This window comes from Diadema setosum, chromosome 8 (assembly GCF_964275005.1).
Source record: "Diadema setosum chromosome 8, eeDiaSeto1, whole genome shotgun sequence".
NCBI lineage: Eukaryota > Metazoa > Echinodermata > Echinoidea > Diadematoida > Diadematidae > Diadema > Diadema setosum.
In genome coordinates, this window is record NC_092692.1 from 17,733,649 (window position 1) to 17,756,632 (window position 22,984).

A 22,984-nucleotide genomic window follows, 5' to 3' on the forward strand; every position below is an offset into this window, starting at 1 on the left:
AGTGCATTGCGTCATGGTCCTGATGAGGAGAATAAGAAATACGTGAAAAGCTCTTAGCCGACATATTTGCGAACTTACCTACTAGAATTATCACCAGAAGTGTTGACGTCATTGTCTGTCTGTTCCCTTCTGAAGACATGGAATGAAGTTTAATCATTTTAAGAATAATTACCAAAATGGCAAACCCTGCAGCGTCTCTTTAAGGTGACATATACAGTATACAAATAATGACTGCTATGAGGGGCACAGTTAGAATTATGGGCCCAAAGTGATGTGAAAACCATATCTATGCCCGCAGCGAAGCTGAGGGCATAGTTATGGTTTTCACATCACCGAGGGCCTACATAATTTTAACTGTGCCTCGAATATCTAGCTGTCATTTTTTTGTTTTATGTACCGAAAATATAGATTCCGAAATTATAAATACCGTAGCATTCGTAATCAACGCTGATGATCGACAGCGCGGCGGTCGTATCATTGGTGCGTACATGTGATCTATGTGTACGGGGTTGCGACTGTCTGTCTCCAAACATATTTACAGGGCACAGTCAATCAACAGTGCCCCGGGCACAGTAAATCATGACGTCATTTTGATCAACAACGGGGCACAGCTATTTTCATGACTCCCCTTTTAACCAATCAGATGAGAGGATTCTATATATAATAGAAAATGTGGTTCATTTCCTGTGCTTACTCAAGCATAGTGTGTTCCAGCAACGAATGCAAAGAGCGCATAGATGCACCAGCCAGATAATGATTTTATTTCAAATGACATTGCCTGATAAACATTTATGACATTTCAGGTTTGTGGACTAAGGATAAATGTGACGATTAAAAAAAAAGACATCAGTTATCTTCTTTTGTATATGCTATACAGCATAGAGTTGCCCGAGTTACTAGTTACTGAACGCGTCAGTGCTACCTTAAGTTAACCATTACTTTGAGAATACTCATTATTTTCTATGATTACATGTATCAATATCAATAGAGTATAATGTCACATAAACACACACGCACACACACACACACACACGCACATATATTTTATTATATGTACTCACATTGATTGAATTGCATCGATTTACGTATAGTGAAGGACAAGGCCTCAACTCCCAAGATGGAATAATTGAATCAGTGCCTTATGCTCAGTAGTGAAATGGTGAAATTGTTACGACCAAAATCACTCTGAGAATGATCGCACAAAAGAAACAATCAACTGATGTTCAGGCGGTTTATTAACAGTGATATTGTGGGTACAGACTCGTAATCGGTTTTCACATCAGTACAATGATCAATAGAAACAATTATAAATCGGTAGTGGAATCACTTACACGTAGTACAGCCAAATTTGAAAGCAAGTAATCCTTTGACAGTGTCCAGATACGATGTTCAATGCACAGATGAATGATCCGCGATGCACCGATGAATGATACCTTAGACGTAAATCCAGAGGCGCAGGTTGTGATAATCCTCGGTATTAATCCGGGGTAAAAGTCCAGGATATACGTCCACAGCGAAACGTGCAGAATCCACAGGAAACGGGCAGAATCCAAATGTTATGACGACCACGTCCAGTTGATGCGTTGAATGATGATTCACTTTATAATGTCCAGCAAGGAATCCAGCCCGTCACAGCTTTGCCGTAATAATGTCCGTTGACACTAAAATATGGAGTCTCTCTCCAATGTAGGCAAATTAATTCTCTGCAGGCAAAATGTCTCCCAGGCCTTATCTCCACAACCACAGTTTGTATAGCAGATCAGCAGGTAACACAGGACTGACTATAACAAGTCGCTTCAGAGCCAGAAGTGACGTAACTCTCAGAGCAGAGGTGTTGGGTACTCTGCCTAACTCAGAATTTCTCCAGCTTATATACTATCCATTCACCCCTTTCTAGTACATTCTGTAATTTTCTCCAACCTGGGGCCACATACCTGAACATACTAGCAAGTCCAAATTCCAGGAATCCTGGATGACTCACTGCCTAACTATGTGCATAACATCATTGCCAAAATTAACTACCAATCACATTGGGTTAGAGGGGCAGTGCCTCACTCAGCCAAATATGTAAGCACTTCCCAGAATTTTCTGGAATGGGTTAAATCATTCTAGATTGAGTGAGCTATAATGTATTTCCTGTCACACGCATACATGTACTGTAGCTACATTGTATACCACGTAGAAAATTCTCCACTGATCTGGTCAGCCTGTATGTACTATATCTAATATCATATAGAATGTTCTCCATTAATCTGGTCACCCTGTGTACATACACATTAAAACAACCATGCATACAGCCTTGATACATGTACATAACTACTTGTGTTTACATTTGTGACAAAATTGATTAAGAAAATACATCGTAATAATATTACATGAACGTTAATCCGTATAAGTATGTTTTTGTTGACATAAAATAAAACGCTTTGCAACGGGTTACGCATGGAATTTTTTTTTGGAGAATAATTCCTGGCATTCGTTTTTTACTACCATAAAAATGAAAGAATATGATCAAATTACATCATGATAAATCCTGATAGTTGGCTGAAGTTTCATTGATGATATTTTTGACAATGGCATCCCTTCCATCACGACAAAATAATCAAAATTCAAGGTTGACTGCTAAATGCTGCTGAATAACTGTTTACGACTGTGGTAAAAATGCATTATCCTGATTAAATTGTTCGCGGTTGCAACAGCACACGTCAAATTAGGTTATGTCTTACCCATTGTAGATTTGCATTTCACGGTTATTTCATGTCCTCCGTAGACAAAGCAATATCGTTTCAGCTCTATTTTTTTTTCTCTCTCTCGTTTCTCGTAAGTAAGGAAGGATTATAATTATGTGATTAACTACAAAGAAACTCCACGAGTTATCTAAGAGCCTTGCCAGCTTTAGGGATACATTATATTGGCTTTTGGCTATCTATTTTGCAGGAGAGCTTAGCCATGTTAGCGAACATGAAGGCCTCACACATGTCGAAGGGAATGTCCCTAACCGCGTCACAAAATTGCACTAAAGATACCAAAATAAATGAACAAAAATTAATTAAAAATCAGAAATGCAGTTTGGCGAAAAACTGAATAGCTGCAGATATTGAGTATGAATATTCATCTACAAACTGCATTTAGTTTGGAAGGTGAAAGCTTTTCTCATGGAATTTGAATGGGCCATATTTCATTGGGTGCATGTACAGAAAATATGTGATTTTTTTTTTTGAGTGAAAAGAACTCGTAGTCTGGCTTTGCGGACCCTTGAACAGAGTTTGAGCTGAAGAACCCGCCTTGGATTGCGATGGATGAAAGGGTATATCTCACTTGTGATATCCAGGTTAGTAAAGATGAAACACCTCATTTCTCCCAGCTATTTTGCAGAATTTTTTTGAATTGTGAATTTTAACACACGTCTCTATGGGGAAATATTTACCCGTGTGAGCCCATAACTTTCTGATAGAAGGAAAAAACCGACATTTTTTTTTCTCTGACACTCTTAGTATTGATGTCAATGACTATACACTCACTCTGGGATATGAAACGTAAGTAAATACTATTCATTCGGCTCAGTAATAAAGATGAAATTAATTAGTAAAATTGCTGAGAATGGTGAAATTGATTGTTTGTTGTTCATACCAGCTATAGCACGAAAAGCAGGTCGAACCCCTGCGTTAAGGTGGGAAACCAACCGCCTTTTAGATGTACAAAGTTCTGCATTTCGATCATTAAAGATTTATCATTTATATGATATGCCTGCAAAATAAGCCATTTACACACTCACGCAAGCAATAATCACTTAAAGGGATTGTTTAATTTTGTTTGAGACCTAATTTCAGGTTTTTAACATTTTTAGTGAGATAATGAGAAACCTCTTATGAAATATGAAAGAGCATTTGATTTCAAGAGGAATTCAACGTTAATTTGATGAACATTGGCTCTGAAATGGCTCAGATATCAAAAACAAAGTAATCGTGATAAAAGGTGGGATCCATCTTTGATTACTATTGCACTTTGTTTTACCTCGTTTTTTAATGTCTCAACCATTCCGAAACCTATTTTCATCAATATATGATAAACTTTGAATTCCTCATAGAATGGTATATGTCCTGTACTATTTCATAAGTGGTTTCTTGGTATCTCTCAAAAAGTTAAAAGCTCAATCTTTATCTCCACCAATACTATACCATCTCTTTAAGGTATTCAAATATATCATTTATAGGAGGTGACTGCCATCGACAGCAGTGACACAGAAGATGGAATGATACCATCCCTAGCTGGCACATTCCATTGAGATTCTAGGGCAATTACCCCTTGGACAATCACCCAAAAGACCACTCCCGTGACTCTAACCCTAATCCTAATCCTGAACCTATACACTAACCCTGATCTTAACTTTAACGTTATCACTAACCGGTATTTAGCCGGGGGCAATTGTCGGGGGTGGGGTAACTGTCCTGATACGACCATAGATCCAGTTTACAATTATGGTCACCTGAATGGACGTTTTACTCTTAGGATCCATTGAGGATGTATTAATTTATCATTCCTACCAAATATACTTCCACACTTAGAATCAGGTATGAACGCGTAGGGAGTCCCATTGTCGTGCACTGTTGAAGGTGTTGAAGGCAACCTTTCTTGAAACATTAAGAATGCATTGGATTCAGGGGTTAACATGTTGTACGTATCAATTTGCTTTAGATTTGATTAACGAGTCTACCTAATGATTGCTTTTTCTTTGTATCCCAGAGATAGACTTCAACTTTAGTTTGTCAAGAAATGATTCTAGGTAAATGAGGAACACATGTGTGTTTTTTTTTTCTTTTTGGCTGGTTCACCGGTTCTACTTCTTTAAAAAAGAAGATAAGCAAATGCACTGTGACGTAATCACTTATTGATAAATTAATTCATATCATACTCTCACCTCGTGACAGGGCGATGATAACTTATTTTACAGCCATCACGATAGTTATGACAATCATTACAGTTATGACGACACCAGAATTCGACAATATAAACTGCTGTGAGTATAATAACACAATATAGTAATAATCATTAGGTATTTTAATATCACGACCAAACAAATAATCTTTTGGCCCAGTCCTTACATTTCAAACTTACTTACTTCTCATGATGACATTCGACGCCCGAACGATATCTGAAATCACAGCCAACGGGACCATAATCCTTATGCAGGTGCGTCTCGTTTATAGTGAGTATCACTTTTATTGGAGATTAAAAAAAAAAAATGACACACAGTAACAAGATTCTAGTACAGAATGATGGATGAGCGACTGAAGTGTTAGGTAATATTGTCCAGTCGTGATGAACGCTGTATGTCACTGTCACACTGGATTTCCAGCGATGTAGATAGCTGGATAGTTTACTGAAGAGAAGGGAGTTTAGAAGAGAGCCTCATATCAACTGAAACAGATACATCGTAAATGAAATGCATCTGACATGTTAATATGGTAACCTTGGAGTCTTTATATAGCTTGATAATTAAATTGCACCTCCGGAAAATGAGAAAGCATGCAAAACTTATACCCTTGCTGTATTCAGAGCCGGCAGAACGGGGGGGGGGGGGGGTGGGACTCGACCCCCCCCCCCCCCACACTTTTTTTTTCCACCCGTACATAGCCTTTGAGCGCGGTAAGGCGTTTGTTTTTGCACTGAAGACTTTTCATTTTTTTTTTTTTTTTTTTTTTTTGCTTGTCAGCTGAAGAAACCCGGAAGTGGCACCAGAAGTTGCGGAAGGCCTTTTTATTTCTTGCTTGTTAGCTCATGAAACCCGGACGTGCCTTCCCGCCCCCTACTTTTGAAAACATGGCGCCGGCCATGGTATTATACAGTCACTGTCGGAAGACTGCACAAAGGCACTGTTATGCAAAAAGGGCCATTACAGGCATATTTGTCCAGGTATAACGTCTTTTTAAAATCATATTAAAATAACATGGAAACTTGCAAGTTATGCTCAGTCGAGGGGAAGGTGCCTTCCAATGTCTTTTTGTGATTATCATATTCGTACATTACCAGTGTCTGACAGAATATGATGATATCATTGACATAATCTCGGTTAAAGGAAGTTTGGTTTTTTTTTTTTCGGTAGGCTTATCTAAGTAAACTGAAAAGATCATTATCTGAAAATCATTATGAAAATCATCATGACACATGTTAAGCTGTTGTTGATTTAAAGAAAGAAAGAAGAGAGAGAGAAAAATGGGGCCCTATACAAATAATTTGCCCCAATTAATGTTAAGATATAACATTGCCACTTAGGTGGTGTTGACGGTATCGTAAATAAACACAAGTCAACATTCATTTGCTTTGCATAGCTCCTTTAAGATTTTACCATCCACAATGCGACACCGGAGATTAAAGGGACCGAATAGTTTTGGTTGAGACCTAACTTCAGGTTTCTAACATTTTGGGGTGAGATAATGAGAAACCTCTTATGAAATATTAAAGAGCATGTAATTCCAAGAGAAATTCAATGTTTATTTGATGAAAATTGGTTTTGAAATGGTTGAAATACCAAAAACAGAGTAATCCTAATAAAAGGTGGGACCCATATTTTATTACGATCGCTTTGTGTTACTTTGTTTTTGGATGTCTCAGCCATTCCAAAACCGATTTTCATTAAATAAACTTTGAATTCCTCTTAGAACGGTGTGCTCTGTGCTATTTCACAAGTGGTTTCTTGTTGTCGCATAAAGTTAAGAGCCCAATCCTCATCTCCACCAATACTATACCATCCCTTTAAAACACTGATATTGAACAACCAATTACAGTGGTGGATCCAGAGGGGGGCGCACCGGGCGCGCACCCCCTCTCTATTTTTTGTTAAAGCAAAAGAAATAAAAAGAAAAAATGAGGGGGGGGGGGCTCTTGCGCCCCCCCCCCCTTTAATTTCGTAAAGGCGCTTCCTCTTTACGGAATTCCTGGATCCGCCCCTGAATTATTTTCTAAGTGTCCTTATCCCTAATAACGATGATTGTATTATTGTATTATGCAACAGAGCGTGTTTGATTAACACCGGGTATGGTAGGGATCCATGGGTGACCCATTTTATTCGCTACCCTGCTGGGATTAGAAAACCACGAATAGCACAGGTAAGCGAATACATGCATCGAAGCTTATGCTAATTAGCCAGTTCGCATTTCAACTTTGCGCATGAAAAGAAAAAAAAGGTCATTCGTATATACCAACAGGCATGTTGGATTTTAAATTCACTGGGATAAGCGTCAGTGATGTAGTGATTATTCATGTAATTCTTATACATGCTCTTTACAAGCACATCCACCTGACAGCAAAAGTCGTATTTGGCAATATCAATGGAAAGAGATTGCTCATACATGCAATGCAAAATAATAAAATAGATGCTTTCCCATGAAGAGAATTAAGAATTCCATAAATTGTTAAGGTCGTGTCACACCTTTCAGGGCAAGCCTTGTGTGCGACTTGCGAAGAACAATTTTTACTACCCGGAGGTCCCCGCAGATGACCCGCACATGACAGTGCCTAGCACGTATCTCACCCGTAGTCGCCCGGAGGTGCGCACGCAAATCTTTTCACCCGCAACCATGTTTAGGCCCTGTCACACCTTTCCGGGCAAGCTACGCGGGCTTGTTGCGTGTAGGGATTTTCCAGCATACCGGACAATATCTGAGGGCAGACAAGGATTTGGGCGAGGCAGTGCATGTGTCTTACTTGCCGGACGTGTTCTACTTAAATTCTACTTGCGGGTATACTGTGTGATCTGTGTGCCAAGCACGTGGGGGCTGACAACTCAGTGAAGGAATTCCTCTGAATGAATGGCAGAAGTCCCACCGAATGTCCGGCTGCATACGGGACTCCGAAGTACCTGCGTGGGAGTTGCCTTTGAGGTGCTGCCGCTAAGGGCCTCCTACTGGCGTTCTGCGTAAACCTCTCCGGGCATCCCCGCGACTCACCCGGAAAAAGTTTTGGTCATGCTCAAAACTTGGCTGCGGTTAAATCGGACTTGCGTGCGCACCTCCGGGCAACTACAGGCGAGATACGCGCAAGGTTCTGTCAGGTGCGGACCAACTGTGGGGAGCTCCGGGTAGCAAATTTGTTTCCCCGCAAGTCAAGCCTCAAAACTTCCCCAGATATGATATGACATTGTCAAGGCCTTGAGCATGCTCAAAACTTGTTCCGAGTGAGTCGTGGGGGTTCGCTCGCAGAGGTACACGCAGAACACCAGTAAGAGACCCTTACCGGCAGCACCTTGCAGGCAACTCCAATGCTTCTCAGTACCCGTAAGTCGCTCGTAACAGAAAACGGATTGGTTTCAAAGCTCTCACGCAGGTCACACGGAATACACGCAAGTAGAAGGTAAGTATCACTCGTCTAGCAGGTATATAGGAAACAATTGCGAAACTCGCAAATATTCTTGTCCGCAAGCGGAAAATTCTCCTGCGTGCTGGAAAATCCCTCCTCGCAAGAAGCCCGCGTAGCTTGCCCGGAAAGGTGTGACACGGCCTTTACGTAAAGCTTATGCGTTATGCCGCTCTGAAAACGAGTGAAGTGACCCTAACCGACTGAGAAAAAAGAAAGGTCATTCCTACAAATTAATGTACCCATTATGAGCGAACTCCGAACTGGCTTATTGGTAACGATCAACTCCAGTCAAGATTCTTCGTCTGTGTGTGTACTTACATAGAGATCAATGATGAAGCTGTACACAATGTTTGTTGCGGGGATTCTCGAAAATTGTTATCCTAACAGGACCAGCCTTCCTACTCCATGAATCCCAATGCTACACAGTCTTTAAAAGGTTCCATTACTTAAGGTTTCGCGATAAAGATATGAATACTTCAGAGATTTCTCAGTATAGCTCTACCGGTTTTGCCTACTTTTCAGACAAAATCGTGCAGGGTCTACGTGCCTCGTCACTCGTCTTTCGTAGACATATTTAGGAGTAGGATTCAAGCTAAACTTCGTGTCTGAATATTCAGTGACTCTAGTTAAAAACACAGTTCAGAAATGTGATTGAAAACCCCACAGTATCTACTGGTATAGCCCTGGTCACAACTCGCCGTGCGTGCTTTTCGTCCGTACGTGGCGGAGGCCACGGCGTTCACGTTTTTTCTAAAAACGTGGGGAGGAAGTGACTAGCGCAGGGAGGAAGTACGTCAACGCACGACACTCGCACGGTTGCGCAGGATGTAAGTACGTGGCCCGCACGCCACGCCTGGCCATGAGGGGTTACGTGCATTGTACGTTGTGCACGTGGTAAGTGAGTTGTACGTGCTTACAACTTACAATCTGCGTGAGATTGCTACGTTCTCTTGCGGAGGCTGTAATTACACGTGCTGCTCACGTAAGGTATCCCTACTCTGTCGCATGTTATAAGTGCGTGCAAGTGCGATGATTTTTTTTTCTCCCCGTCAGATACTAGGGGTAGGCCTAATTATAGGACCACCTTCCAAGGTTCTTCAGATGTATAATCATACTTCTTCTCCATAGATGTATATGGTAGTTTAACCTTCTGTGTGTCATATTCATTTCATGTCTATAGGTTTTTATATATCCTGTTGAAAGAAATGAGATTGAAATAAATAAACTAAGTGAAATATGTGAAATGTGTGCATATTTGACTCATTGACAGAGAAAGGGTTAATAGGATATATCAGGTATAGGACCATAGAGCTGTACAGCTCTATGTATAGGACCTAGGTTACATCACGTATAAAATTGCATTGTATACCTGATGTAGGCTAATAGGCTAATGTCAATATCAGGTATACAATGACATCATATAACATTGTTTGGATTAAAACATCCTAACACATTGGCACTTGAGGTGAGATGCGTATGATTTGCTGTTATGAAGTCTGCCATCTTCCCATTTTCAGAGGTGGTGGCATTTCAGACATGGGGGCATTTTTTAGCTAGATTTATCAGCATACTAATAGAACAATGAATGTAGGCCTATGGGTTTGCAGTTTCATCTGAGACTAAAGGTGTCACGTTTGCAATGAAGGCCCTAAGGTAATACTGTCATAGAAAATTCTTCCTTGCTTAATTTCAAAATATACACATTCTCAATATATTTCAGAGAATGGTACTGACTTTATCACTGTTCTGCATATACAATGATAATTAATGCCTTTTAACCACGCTTGTGCAGATCTTAAATGTAACATTTTTTTTTTCAAAACTCCAAAAATCTTGTCACTTCATGCATTGACCATTAAGAGCTCAAGATTTCTATATGTTTTGCTTCCTCAAGAATTTTTTTTACTTTGCCTTATGTGCCACAAAATATGGTACAAGTGTATACAAGTGTGTGTATATATATATATATATATATATATATATATATATATATATATATATGTATGTATATATATTACTAATCGCCTACCAGGCAGAAGGGTCCTACAACATACTAGTAATCATTTTGGTTTGTGACACAATTCGAAAGAGTTTTGAAAGCCCTTTCAGGTGATATAACAATCATTTTTATACTGTGTATGCGATTTTTTCGATCCTATAATCCTTACAGGGAGTTTCTGCCCGGTAGGTGAAATAGAACAGTATGAATATTATAATTGCCATCATCATGACATCTTGGAGACGAAAATGATGATACTCGTCCGTCGGCTCGGTTCGTGTACCTTGCAGAGATCACTGCGCACAACTTGCGTTTTAAGTGCGGAGCAGGTGCTTATTCGGCAAGTTCGGTACGGTCTGCGTGCTCTATTGAACAACTGAACTCAGGGCAGTGTCGAATAAGCACGGGCTGCGCACTTATTACGTGCTCAATACGTACGTGCTACGTGTGCCGTCAGCCGAGCAAGTGACGGTGGGAAAATTTTAAAAAACGCACGGAGTCAGTGCGTTGTACGCACGTTCGCTGTAGAGTGCACGTACGTTGCCCGCACTTAGGGTAAATCCGTAACCCGAACGCAGCGAAAGTTCCTCGGGTCCTAAAAGTGCTACGGCGTGTCTGCGTGCTCGAAAATTCGTGCGGAGGCGGTACTTACTACGTACGGATCCCCAAATTTTGCCCACGTTTTTGTAAGTAGACAGCACGCACTTGCAAGTACGGCGAGTTGTGACCACGGCTTATCTGATAGCGAGGCACGTCGCACTGGGTCACATGTCTGTTTATTTGTTTATTTATTTATTCACTCATTAATATTTTGTTTATTCATTCATTCATTTATTCATTTATTTATTTATTCATCCAATAACTTATTCATCTATCTATTTCTAATCTTTTGTCAGGGTAGCTCATTCACCAATAAGCAGTGGTCTTCCATGGAGCCCCGAATAATATTAATAAACATATACGTCTTCCTGCAAAATGTATGATACAAAAAACAAAAAAAAATCAGACATATTAATATGTACATTGCAAAGTAACTTAAAACAAAATATTGATATCCCATGACACGATTTCACCAGAATAGCGATAGACATAAAATAGAAATATCAATTAAATGGCCATTATATGCATGATTTTGTTCTGGGTTTTTGCTTCGGCTTAGTAAGGTTAGTTATAGGTCTTTTTGTCTTAGTTTCTTTGTTTCATCCATTTTCATTGTATATCAGTCAATCGATCATATAATTTCTTGTATTACGTGTGGGGGAAATGCACCCTACAAGCTCAGCTTTTTAGCATTCCTCTCCATTTCCAACATTTTTGTATACTTACAATTTTTCTGTAAAATTATCCTTTATTTTGTATTATGATGAAATCTATGTATTCAATTTCTGTAATATATTTATAAATTATGTTTATGTGGGAAATGAAAAATGAATGAATGAATGAATGAATGAATGAATGAATGATTAATCACAGACTATGCGCTCTAGGTTGTGTTACTTACTAATCACAACTTTGTTTGAACAATCTTTTTAATTAATAAATGGAATTAAGAGGCTGATTTGATAGAGTTATCTAGCTTATTCCATTCAAGTATAGAAGATATAATCAAGCTACACTTCAAACAATCAGTGCGAAAATCTTGGCACACGTACAATAATCCACTGTCTATATGCCTTGCGTGATGTTGATGTATATCACTAGATTTGAATGGGTTTACCTGAAGGTAAGAAGGTGTTAAGTTATAAAAGCGTTTATATATCGTCATAACGCGACTGAAATTAAAAAAAGAATGTTTTTCTAGTGTCGTCCATCGGAGACTTTTGAACAAATCAGCCGACGGTGTGTCATAATTTGCTCAATATAATTCCTGCGGCCCTCGCTTGAATTGTCTTGCGGCTTAGTTGTATGGGATTGAAGTCTATTCGACAAAACAACAGAACAATTTTCAAATTGTGGTAATACTAGGCTGCAAAAAAAAAAAAAAGAACCTCCGCACTCTTTATCATGAAAATTATACACAAATTATACAAAGGCAAACTGGAGATAGATCGGCAGCTGTACTCCCATCAGAGACAGATTGTTCATTCTCTTGTTCGCAAGGCCAAGCGTAACTACTATGTTAGTCTCATTGAAGACTGCGGATCGGATTCGAAGCGTCTATTTAGTGTGGCTAATCGTCTCCTGAATCGTAAGAAGTCATCACCCCTTCCAGCTCATGTGAATGCTCAATCCTTGGCACAGCTCTTCATCCAGTTCTTCAAGTCAAAGATTAGTAACATATGTAGCAAATTTCATGCAGATGTCACCCCTCAACCACCCTTGCAAACAAGTGCATCTTTGTTATCATTTGAATCTACCACTCCAGCTGAGATTGAGAAACTTCTGCGCAACATATCACCAAAGTCCTGCGAGTTAGATCCGATTCCTACCATCTTAGTGAAAGAGTGTGCTACAGTTTTTGCACCTATAATAGCCAGCATTGTTGATTTGAGTCTTCAGCAGGCATCAGTCCCAGTCTCATTGAAGTTGGCTTACATTCACCCTTTGTTAAAGAAGCCATCCCTTGATCCTGAGGCTCTGCAGCATTACCGGCCTGTATCGAACCTTCCATTTTTGTCCAAGATCCTTGAGCGTGTTGTCTTTCCACGATTATCAGACTATCTGCTGGAGAATAATCTCTTAGATAACCGTCAGTCAGCATATCGGCCGCATCATAGTGTTGAGACCTTACTAGTTAACTTATCCAATGATATTTTGAGAGATATGGATGATGGAAAGATTACTGTTCTCTTACTGCTTGATTTATCATCAGCATTTGTAACTGTTAATCATACGATTCTGGTGAATACTTTGAAGTCATTAGGTGTTGATGGTAAAGCTCTTGAGTGGTTCAAGTCATACCTATCTGAAAGGTTTCAGGTTGTTTGTGTTAATAATGCAAAATCTGATCCTGCTCCATTAGACTGTGGTGTCCCACAAGGATCTGTCGGGGGCCCAACGCTTTTCTCGATTTATCTGACTGGTTTGAAAGAGATTTTACATTGTCACTCTTTTAACTATCATTGTTATGCTGATGATATCCAGATATATACATCATTTCTACCTACCCAAACAAATGTCGTTGACATCATTCAGAAACTTGAGGCTTGCATCCATGATATCAAAAAGTGGATGAGCTCGCATTCATTGAAGTTAAATCAGGAAAAGTCAGAGTTGTTATTTATTGGTTCCGAGGTTCTACTTGACAAGGTTAGTCTTCCTTCTTTAACGGTTGACAATGATGTGGTTATTGCTCCATCTAAATAATGTAGAAATCTTGGAGTATTATTTGATTCTACAATGTCCATGTCTGTTCAGATCTCTGCTGTCTGTAAATCCGTGAGATATCAGTTACGCAATTTGGGTATTATTCGCAAGTATTTAACTCGTTCAGCCACAGAAAAAATAGTTCATGCTCTTATATCATCACGACTTGACTTTGGTAATGCACTCCTATTTCAGCTACAACAATCTCAACTTTCACGGTTACAAAAATTGCAAAATTCAGCAGCCCGCGTTGTTACCCTTACCAGGAGAAATACTCACATTACCCCTGTTTTGTCCTTATTGCATTGGTTACCTGTTGAATCTCGCATTGTATTTAAACTATTACTATTTGTTTTTCATTGCATACATGGATCTGCCCCAGAGTACAATGTTAATTTACTGACATTTTATAATCCTTCCAGATGTTTAAGGTCATCCGATTGTAGATTGCTTGTTGTTCCAAAAACGAAGAAATCATGGGGGATCGGTCGTTTGCACATGCTGGACCTTACCTGTGGAATCAGTTGCCTCAAGCTATCCGTCACATTTCGAATGTTGACTCCTTTAAAGTTGCCCTCAAGACTCATTTGTTCATGACCATTTTCCAGTAGAATTGTATATTATGATGTATATTTTTTCATTACCATTATTGTGTCATTCATTTTCATGTGCATGCTTGTGTAAGGATTTTTGTATTTCATAACTTACTTCTTCTACTGCGCCTTGAGCACGTTAACTATGTGGAACTGGCGCATTATAAGTACCCTGTATTATTATTATTATTATTATTTACTTACATTTTCAATTTGTTTATTAGACCATTTCAATTCTTCATCAATCAAACCTCCTAAATATTTGCTGACCTGCATGAACTTTTTTAATGAAACTATACCATTCAATGAGATATGAAAAGTTTCTTTTGTCCCGAGATTAGCACGGGGACTGATAATCATGGCACAAGGTTTGTCGGTGTTTATAGGGACGAGATGATTTTCCTTAACCCATGCCATAACTTTGTTTAGTGCAACAGTTAATTTTTCTTCAAAAACTGTTCCATCACCGGCATTGGCAGTGAGGGTCTTATTGTCAATGTACCATTGTACCATGATATACCTTCTATGGAGTACACTCATACAGGTAGACTGTTCACATATAAAAAGATAAATGGAACCACGAAGTGACCTTTGTGGCACACCTAATTTTACAGTTGTTCGTGGAAGCCACTAGTACATTGCAATTAAACTTCCATACCGTCCCCTATCTATATAAAAATACGACCATTGTTAAATATTTTCAAAAGCAAAATAATGATAGTTTCATACTCAGACGTTGTTATATGCTGTTAACATAATACTAATAAAATTATTTGCACAGTCGACAGGCAAAGCTTTTATATAAAAAAAACAATAATAACTTTAAAAAAAAAGAAGAAAAGAAATAGGAGTGATGACGTGAGAGCAGTATTTATCAGCAGAAATTCTAGAGAAACATTGTAAACCTCTAGCTCCTCTGCTATTTCGCCTGATTTGCTGCTATTATTTTAAAGATGATTTTCGTTTCTACATGACACTCTAACTTTCCGGTACGGAGATCAATATCTAATACTCATACTATAGGTCAGCACTTATTGTAACAACGAGTATATATATCGTCTTTATGATAAGATGTTTCCAACAGAGCGTATGAAATTCTGCATATCAACATTATCATCCCTGCACAGCACCTAACATCACCTCATGACATTTTGTGCGATGTCTCGATGAATAGAATGCCTTATTTTCGTTTCTGTTATCTTTTTCTTTACAATAAAAGTATGATATACCCAAGACATTCAATGTAGTATTGTATATTCTCCAAGACCGGTTGAATGTATTTCCAGAAAAAAAAAAACCGTCTGGTCCTACATTAAGTGTAAAAGAGAAACGGAAAGTATGCATGAGAAGTAAGAAAATCAAGTAAATAGCAATAGTTACTCAAGATATCCATTACCATAAGGAATTTTCTATGCCGTGGAGCGGTTTCTTCGGGAACAATGGTATGCTTTCCCCTGGAATTGAATACGCTTCCGTACTATGTGACGATAGTCCAGACACAAAATACCTCTTCTGAGTTGTTGCATCGGGGAATACATTTTTTTTTCCATTTATGATATTATGCCAGAACTCTTGGTACGATTGAAAGCTCAAAACGCCAAGCCAAGTCTTATGGTAAGAAAAAGAACGCATCCTGAAGCTTTTATTTAGAATGTCAATATGTTAGAGCGTCATGTAGAAACGAAAATCATCTTTAAAGTAATAGCAGCAAATCAGGCGAAATAGCAGAGGAGCTAGAGGTTTACAATGTTTCCCTAGAATTTTTGCTGATAAATACTGCTCTCACGTCATCACTCCTATTTCTTTTCTTTTTTGTAAAGTTATTATTGTTTTGTTTTTTTTATAAAAGCTTTGCCTGTCGACTGTGCAAATAATTTTATTAGTATTATGTTAACAGCATATAACTACGTCCGCATGAAATGACCACATAAATAAAATCTAACAGGAATCAACATTGGGTCTGAAGTGGTAGTGTGAATGAATAAAACACAAACTTAGATTGTTTGTGCATCGAATTTTGGCAAGACATTACACAGCGCAAGTCGTCAAACCATTCATCCTTACTTGAATGCCGACGCTACAGGTAACAGATTAAACAAACGTAACAGATCTGAGAATGATGTGGTCTTTACAGGTCAGTTTGTGCGTGACTCGAAAGGAGATCCCGCAAGGTTTAGATCAAGGAGGTATACCTCCTTGCTTTAGATAAATCGTTTTCTCAAAGCATCACAAATGCAGACATGTACCAAGCAAGGTTATGACTGCGACACGCAATTCATTGAAAAAAAAAAAAAGGATGATCAGATCACTAGAATGTAATTGTCATGTATCTTTATAAAACATGAAATTGTGTCATTCACCAGGAGTATATAGATGTTGGCTTAAATTCATTGAAATGCAAGTCGCCATTTTCTTTCCAAAATTTTCTGACTCCATTAAAGGAAGTATAGGCCCTATTCCTATAACCATGATAACTATCATGTATAAATTTTCTTATGACGAATTTCCCTAATTGCATGAATGTCTTATCATTTCTTGCCAAGCTTTGATGGTAAATGAATTTAAAGATAAATCGATTTCTATTCTCATATGTCTGTTGTTGTTGTTGTTGTTGTTTGTCAAAACTGCCGTTTGTTGAAGAGACTAGCCACTGCGACAGAAGCACAATTGAACACGAGCTATATAGTGAACCTCTTGTAAGATTCCTCTGTGCTCTATCAAGTTTCTTAAAGTAGCGTCTTGTCATCGACTGGCCACGTGACAGCTTAAGTTAGCCTCATCGAGTCTTTCAGGGTGTCAGACACACGCACACCCACAACGCACACATACATACAATAATACATATATATATATATATATATATATATGCCAAAACGGGATGGTTAGGCCTATACAACTAATTTATTTGTCTAAATGCTGACTAATAGAATGTCAAATAACGAAACGAGGATCGCTTATCGTTTCGATAGCGAATCACCTTCCGTCATGATTGTGTCTCTATGGTCATGGCGACCATAGAACAGTATAACTGGGCGGGGTTTTAACGTGAGAGCTCACGAGAAGTACAGTAACCTTACCTCACTTCTCATTTCTGGCGGCGACCATATCAACCAATATGCTCAGTGTATGCGCAGTGACATACTGCGCATCTCATGTTTGTCCTAATTGGTCGAGACACGTGTCTGAACAGTCCGTAGGCTATATACCATGTACTGTATACGATGAAGATTTCATTTGATGTTTCTTTGTCGAGTTTCCATATAAACGTTATATGTTTGAAAAGGATATTTGTCATTTGATCTGAAATATCAATGCGCGTCGGTATGATCGCTGACACGTGCATGTATATTGCTGAGCAGATTGATGGAACAAAGTTTAATGAAGACCAAGTTCTGACTGATGTTATTGGAAAGCTCCGACTAGAGGTGCCAAACAGATACGTTGGTCAACGTGCCAAACAGATACGTTGGTCAACACTTGTTGACCCTTTAATACCAGTGACGCTAGTTTTTCTTGAGTAGGACCAGCGACGTAAAAACTTTTTAAAGGTAAGTTGTAAAAGGATCGCTTTGAACTGTGTTTTATTCTAGAAATATAAAGCGCTATCACAAAGTTTACTTGTGGCCTGCTCAACCATTGTTAATACTTCGAACTGTTTTCACAGTGAATTACATTTTACGTCAATTTACTCGACATATTGATTATGATTAAAGAATGTTCATATTGAAATCATTATCAACGATGGGATCACAAATTAGAGAACCGTAGTCATAAATTATTGAATATCCCTATTGATATTGACATAGGCTCCTGGCAGACTTTTCACTTTTTGTAGAATGTCTCTTATCCTTTAAATAGCTGCATCTGAGTGTTTTATTTGCACTCTTGGCATCTGCACAGACGGCAACATAATCAGATCAAACACAGCCATGTATGATGATTATAATGATAATAGTAATGATAACAATCACAATAATGGTAATAATGTCAATAATTCGCAATAAAGGGCTTAATGTCAACTGATAATGCTTTTTTGTGCTTGACATAAGATTAAGAATGTGTAATCATTAATGTCTTAACAAGTAGGTTTTTCATAGCCTTCTTGAAAGAATAAAGGAAAGATGGTCTCCTATTTGAAACGGGTAATGTATTCTACGGTGTGGGAGCTCAAGATGTGAAGGATCTGTCCCCGTCATGTCTGTGTGTTAACAGGATATATATATATATATATATATATATGTTGTGATGAACAATATTCTATAATAACAATATTCTGGTCTTTGCGCACATGTAATATTAAGTCAGTCATCTTCCGATTAAATTCTTACGTCATCATCATTATTCGGCATACCGGCATACCATGTCAACTTTTTTTTTTCAAATATTAAAGGGATGGTACAGTTTCGGTAGAGATTTGGCTTGAAGTTTACAACATAGTTTGATGAGGATTTTTTTGAGATAATGAGAAACCTTGATATGATAGAGCATAGATATACTTCCAAAAAGGAATTCAAAGTTCATTTGATGAAATAGGTTTAGAAACGGCTGACATATCCAAAAACAAAGCGATGTTGGTAAAAGCTGGGACCAACCTTTTGTTAGAATGGCTTTGTTTTACTTTATTTTTGGATATCTCAGTTATTTCAAAACCGATTTTCAGGTAAGAAACTTTGATAAAGAATAAGAATGTTTTCAAAATCTATAACAAATCACAATGAACAAGGATGATGACACAGCAGCTTCACCATAAAAAAGTATTATTCATGTTAAACAGTTGATAGAAAATGAATCATGGAAAAATCAGGAACAAATATAGTGAAATAATGAATTTGAAATCTTTGTTAATATCGTTTCAATACGAAAGAATTAAAAAAGCATTACCACAAGTGTGGTTTGATTATTTGCGTAAAAGGCAATGTAACCGAGATGTTTCGTTTAATAAAGAATTGTTTCAAATAAATACTGGGGATATAATTGAATTGATAGCTTTAAAAACAAAACAGTTTTATTTGTTGTTGGTAGATGAAAAGAAATCTGAGTTAAGTGTGATATATTTTTTGGACAGAAACATTGCATATACCTCCAAAATTTGATTGGAAATTGTTGTTTGATTTCAAGTTTGAAAAGTTATTCAATAATAAGGTAAAGCAATACAGTTTTAAGTTATTACATAGAATACTACCATTTAAAGAAAATTTAGTAAAATGGAAAATTACGTCTGATATGATTTGTAAGAAATGCAGCGAAGTTGAATCAATTTGGCATTTTATGTCATATTGTCCAGATACAAAGTTATATTGGGAAAAAATATCAAATTTTATATGCGCTTATTTTCATATTGATATCACTGTTAATGAGCGAATGATATTAACAGGATTTAATGTAAGAGATAAATCTTTGATGTTGTTAAATTTGGTATTAGTTTTTGCCCAATATACGGTTTTTCGTTTGTATATACTTAGCAATTATACAACAAAAGCAACGAATGTTTACGCACTATTGACAGATTTTAAAACGGAGCTCATTATGAATTTGAAATTTTTGGTTTAAAAAAAGCTCCTTGACTTCACGAAAAGGCAACTTTGTGAATTAGAGCAGAAATTGGATCATAAAAATTATATTTGATTACCTGTGGATGCACAAATTAATATGCTGAGGTAATGTTAAATTCAGGGAATATTTTGGATATAATTTATTTGAAGTATACTTTCACCAGAGGAATCGAAATATATGTGATGATATGATTTCGCGCCCTTAGTTTCTATGTTCGCACATCCTGCTCTCTTTATGTCTTTGTGAACTTTTTTAGATATTTGAAATGAAATAAAGTCCCTCGAAGGAGGATAAACAAAAAATGCATGAGTGGGGGCTGAAGGAAGCAGAACAAAAAAAAAAAAAAAGAAAGAAAGCATGCATAAATTCTAAATGGTGACCTTGTCAAGCAAGCGGTATTGTAATGGATTACATTGCTACATTTCTGAAAATGTGAGCCTCATGATCCCCATACTCATACATTTTTATGGTGAGCCCCCACTCGTGCATTCTTATGGTGAAGCTGCTTTGTCATCAGGCTTGCTCAGTGTAATTTTTTTTGGGGGGTTTTAAGAGCATTCTCTGCTAAAGGGCCACAATTAATTCCACAAATCTAAACATGGAGCTCTTGATTTATTTACTACATAATGTGAACTTATGAAAATCGCCTGGACTTCCCCTTGAAGTGACGCTAGGAAAAGAGGAATTTTGGACAAACTGTTTAAAGTGTTACTTTTTTTTTTTGACAGGATTATCATCTCCATCAGCTTGATCAGATACTTAATCGCATAAAAACAGCAACTTGTGCATTATATTATATCCTTAACAACACTAAACACATACTGTACATAATTATACGTTTTAAATCCCCCTACGCAGTGTGGTATAATGTAAATTCGCATCGTTGAAAACAATCACGTCGTATATACAAGTCTATCGGAATGGCGAAAGTGCATTTGTAATCAGACACCAAATTACAGATTTTCTCTCTGTTCATCCCTCTTTCTATGAAACACTCGATCGTCATCACAGATATTTACTTAGAGTCTCTGGAACACACAAGTCTAATGGGGTGAAGGTCATTTCTTTTCTTGATTTTTTACTTTTGTCTCCCAACACTTTTCCTTAGTGATGATAAATTCTAAACTTTGGAGATGCTTCCCAAGTTATCAGTCGTTTCATTTACAATTTGAAAAGTTACTACATGTACATGTACTTCTATCAATTCACATGGTGTATTACACATTACATCTGTGACGATTGCTATGTTTATGTTAGGTATGAACTATGCACATGTGTAATTCTCATGTTAAGCGTTTCGATAGGCCAGGGTTGAATTGGTGAATAGATGCTATATTATTATTAATCAGTTGGAAATGATGGCATCATGTCTCATTGTTCGTTAGGCTTGCTATGTTTTAGTTAATAATAGGGATAATAATAAGGAAAATTTATGTAGCCCTTAAAGGGGATGGCTAGTAACTGATCAGATGGAATCAGTGGGAATGCTGGGGCATGATTGTTCCAATTCTTGTGGGATTCATTTAAGAGTACTCTTTGTTGTGTGAAAATTATTTGCTTCAGAATGGTCTCATATTCAAGTAATGTGCATTTTAATGTTTCCAGGTTAGCATGCCTGTACTGTGACGGGTCGATCGTTAACGGGCCGTCTACATGAAAGGCATTGATACACTTTTTTTTTTCAGTTACATTCATCTACACAGGAACAAACCTTCTGATACAAGCCCGATGAGACATGGCATACTTTACATCAGAGTCAAAGTTTGAAACATCTACGACCATTTCGAGCACCATTGCAGTTACTGAAGACAGCCCCGACATACACACTGACCATACTGACGGCCTGAATGAGACTAGTGCCTCTATGTCCACGTATTTGGTGACGTGGTCTTGGCAAAACATTTCCTGGTCATGGTGGTTGATTATTCAGTTGATCTTTGCCATCGTAGGAATCATCGGGAACTTCATTGTCTTGCTGGTTCTCTCTCAGGGTCAACGTCACCGCTGTTCCACCGACACGCTGATCGCCGGCTTAGCCGCTGCCGACCTCATAACCTCGGTTTTTATCATCCCGCATAGCCCCATCAACACTCTACCCAACTCAATTCTGGGTCAGTTATTCTGCCGCATCATCCACTCGTCCGTGCTCATGTGGACGTCCATCAGCGCGTCCGTCTTCACCCTGACAGTGATCACCATAGAGAGGCTGGTGGCAATTCGACATCCCTTTCTCTATCAGCGTCTCTTCACAGCTGAGCGAAGTGTCGCCGCCCTCGTTCTAGTCTGGGTTCTTTCCTTTATCGTCAACGCGTTCCCTCTTTACGTCACCTTCATTGATGGCGGAACTTGCGTCGTTCATTTTCCTACAATAGCGCTTCAGAAGACTGTAGGCATTATTCTATTCCTCCTCAAATTTGTAGTACCTGTGACAGTCATGATGTTGGCCCACGTGCTGACCATCCGCAGCCTACAGATTCGCAAACAGAACCTGACTTCGGGGAAAGAGCAAGAAAAGCACGCTTTGAAGATGCTGACGGCACGACGTCGCGCCACCAAACTCCTCTTCACCATCATCATTACTTTTATAATCTGTTGGACTCCCGATCAGGTGTCCTTTCTTGCCTTGAACTTTGACCTCGTCCACTTCACTCACCTGTACAGCCCTCTCTATCGCATTTTGATGGTACTGGCCTTCGCCAACTCCTGTGTGAATCCCATCATCTATGCCTCACGAAGTCCGAACTTCCGGCGAGCTATCGAGGAGCTTTGCTGCTTGGGCCGTTCCGTCGGTTTACAGTCTGTCTTTGGTGGTTTTGAGGACAGCAGGGTCAGTACACAAACTGTAGTAAGTGCGGCGTCATCTAAAGAAATAATGTAGAAGTCAAGACCGATCAGGAGGATAGCCGTAATAATCAAATTAATGAGGTTCCGTGTTTCGCCCTTTTGACAGTAGTCCTTTCTGGGTTTGGGTATGTGCGTGCGTGTTTGTTTTGTGCTATTTTTCTTCGTTTGGTTTTACTTTTGGTTAGATGTTGTTGTTTTGTTTTTCCTCGTTTTTGTTGTTGTTGTTTTTGCTTATTCGCAGAGTTACCAATAAACAGGTGATGAAGACCTGGAGAGGAAAGAAACTGTTCAAAGAGATAAGAACAAGAAAATTAAATTCGTAGGAGGCTTGTAA

General features: G+C 38.4%; 1 protein-coding gene across 1 annotated transcript; it reads left to right on the forward strand.

Moving 5' to 3' along the window:
- Nucleotides 1–21,541: 21,541 nt before the first annotated feature.
- LOC140232109 (galanin receptor 2a-like) lies at nucleotides 21,542–22,684 on the forward strand. Its single transcript, XM_072312257.1, has one exon. It carries the CDS (start codon nucleotides 21,542–21,544, stop codon nucleotides 22,682–22,684), a length of 1,143 nt encoding a protein of 380 aa, XP_072168358.1.
- Nucleotides 22,685–22,984: the final 300 nt, after the last annotated feature.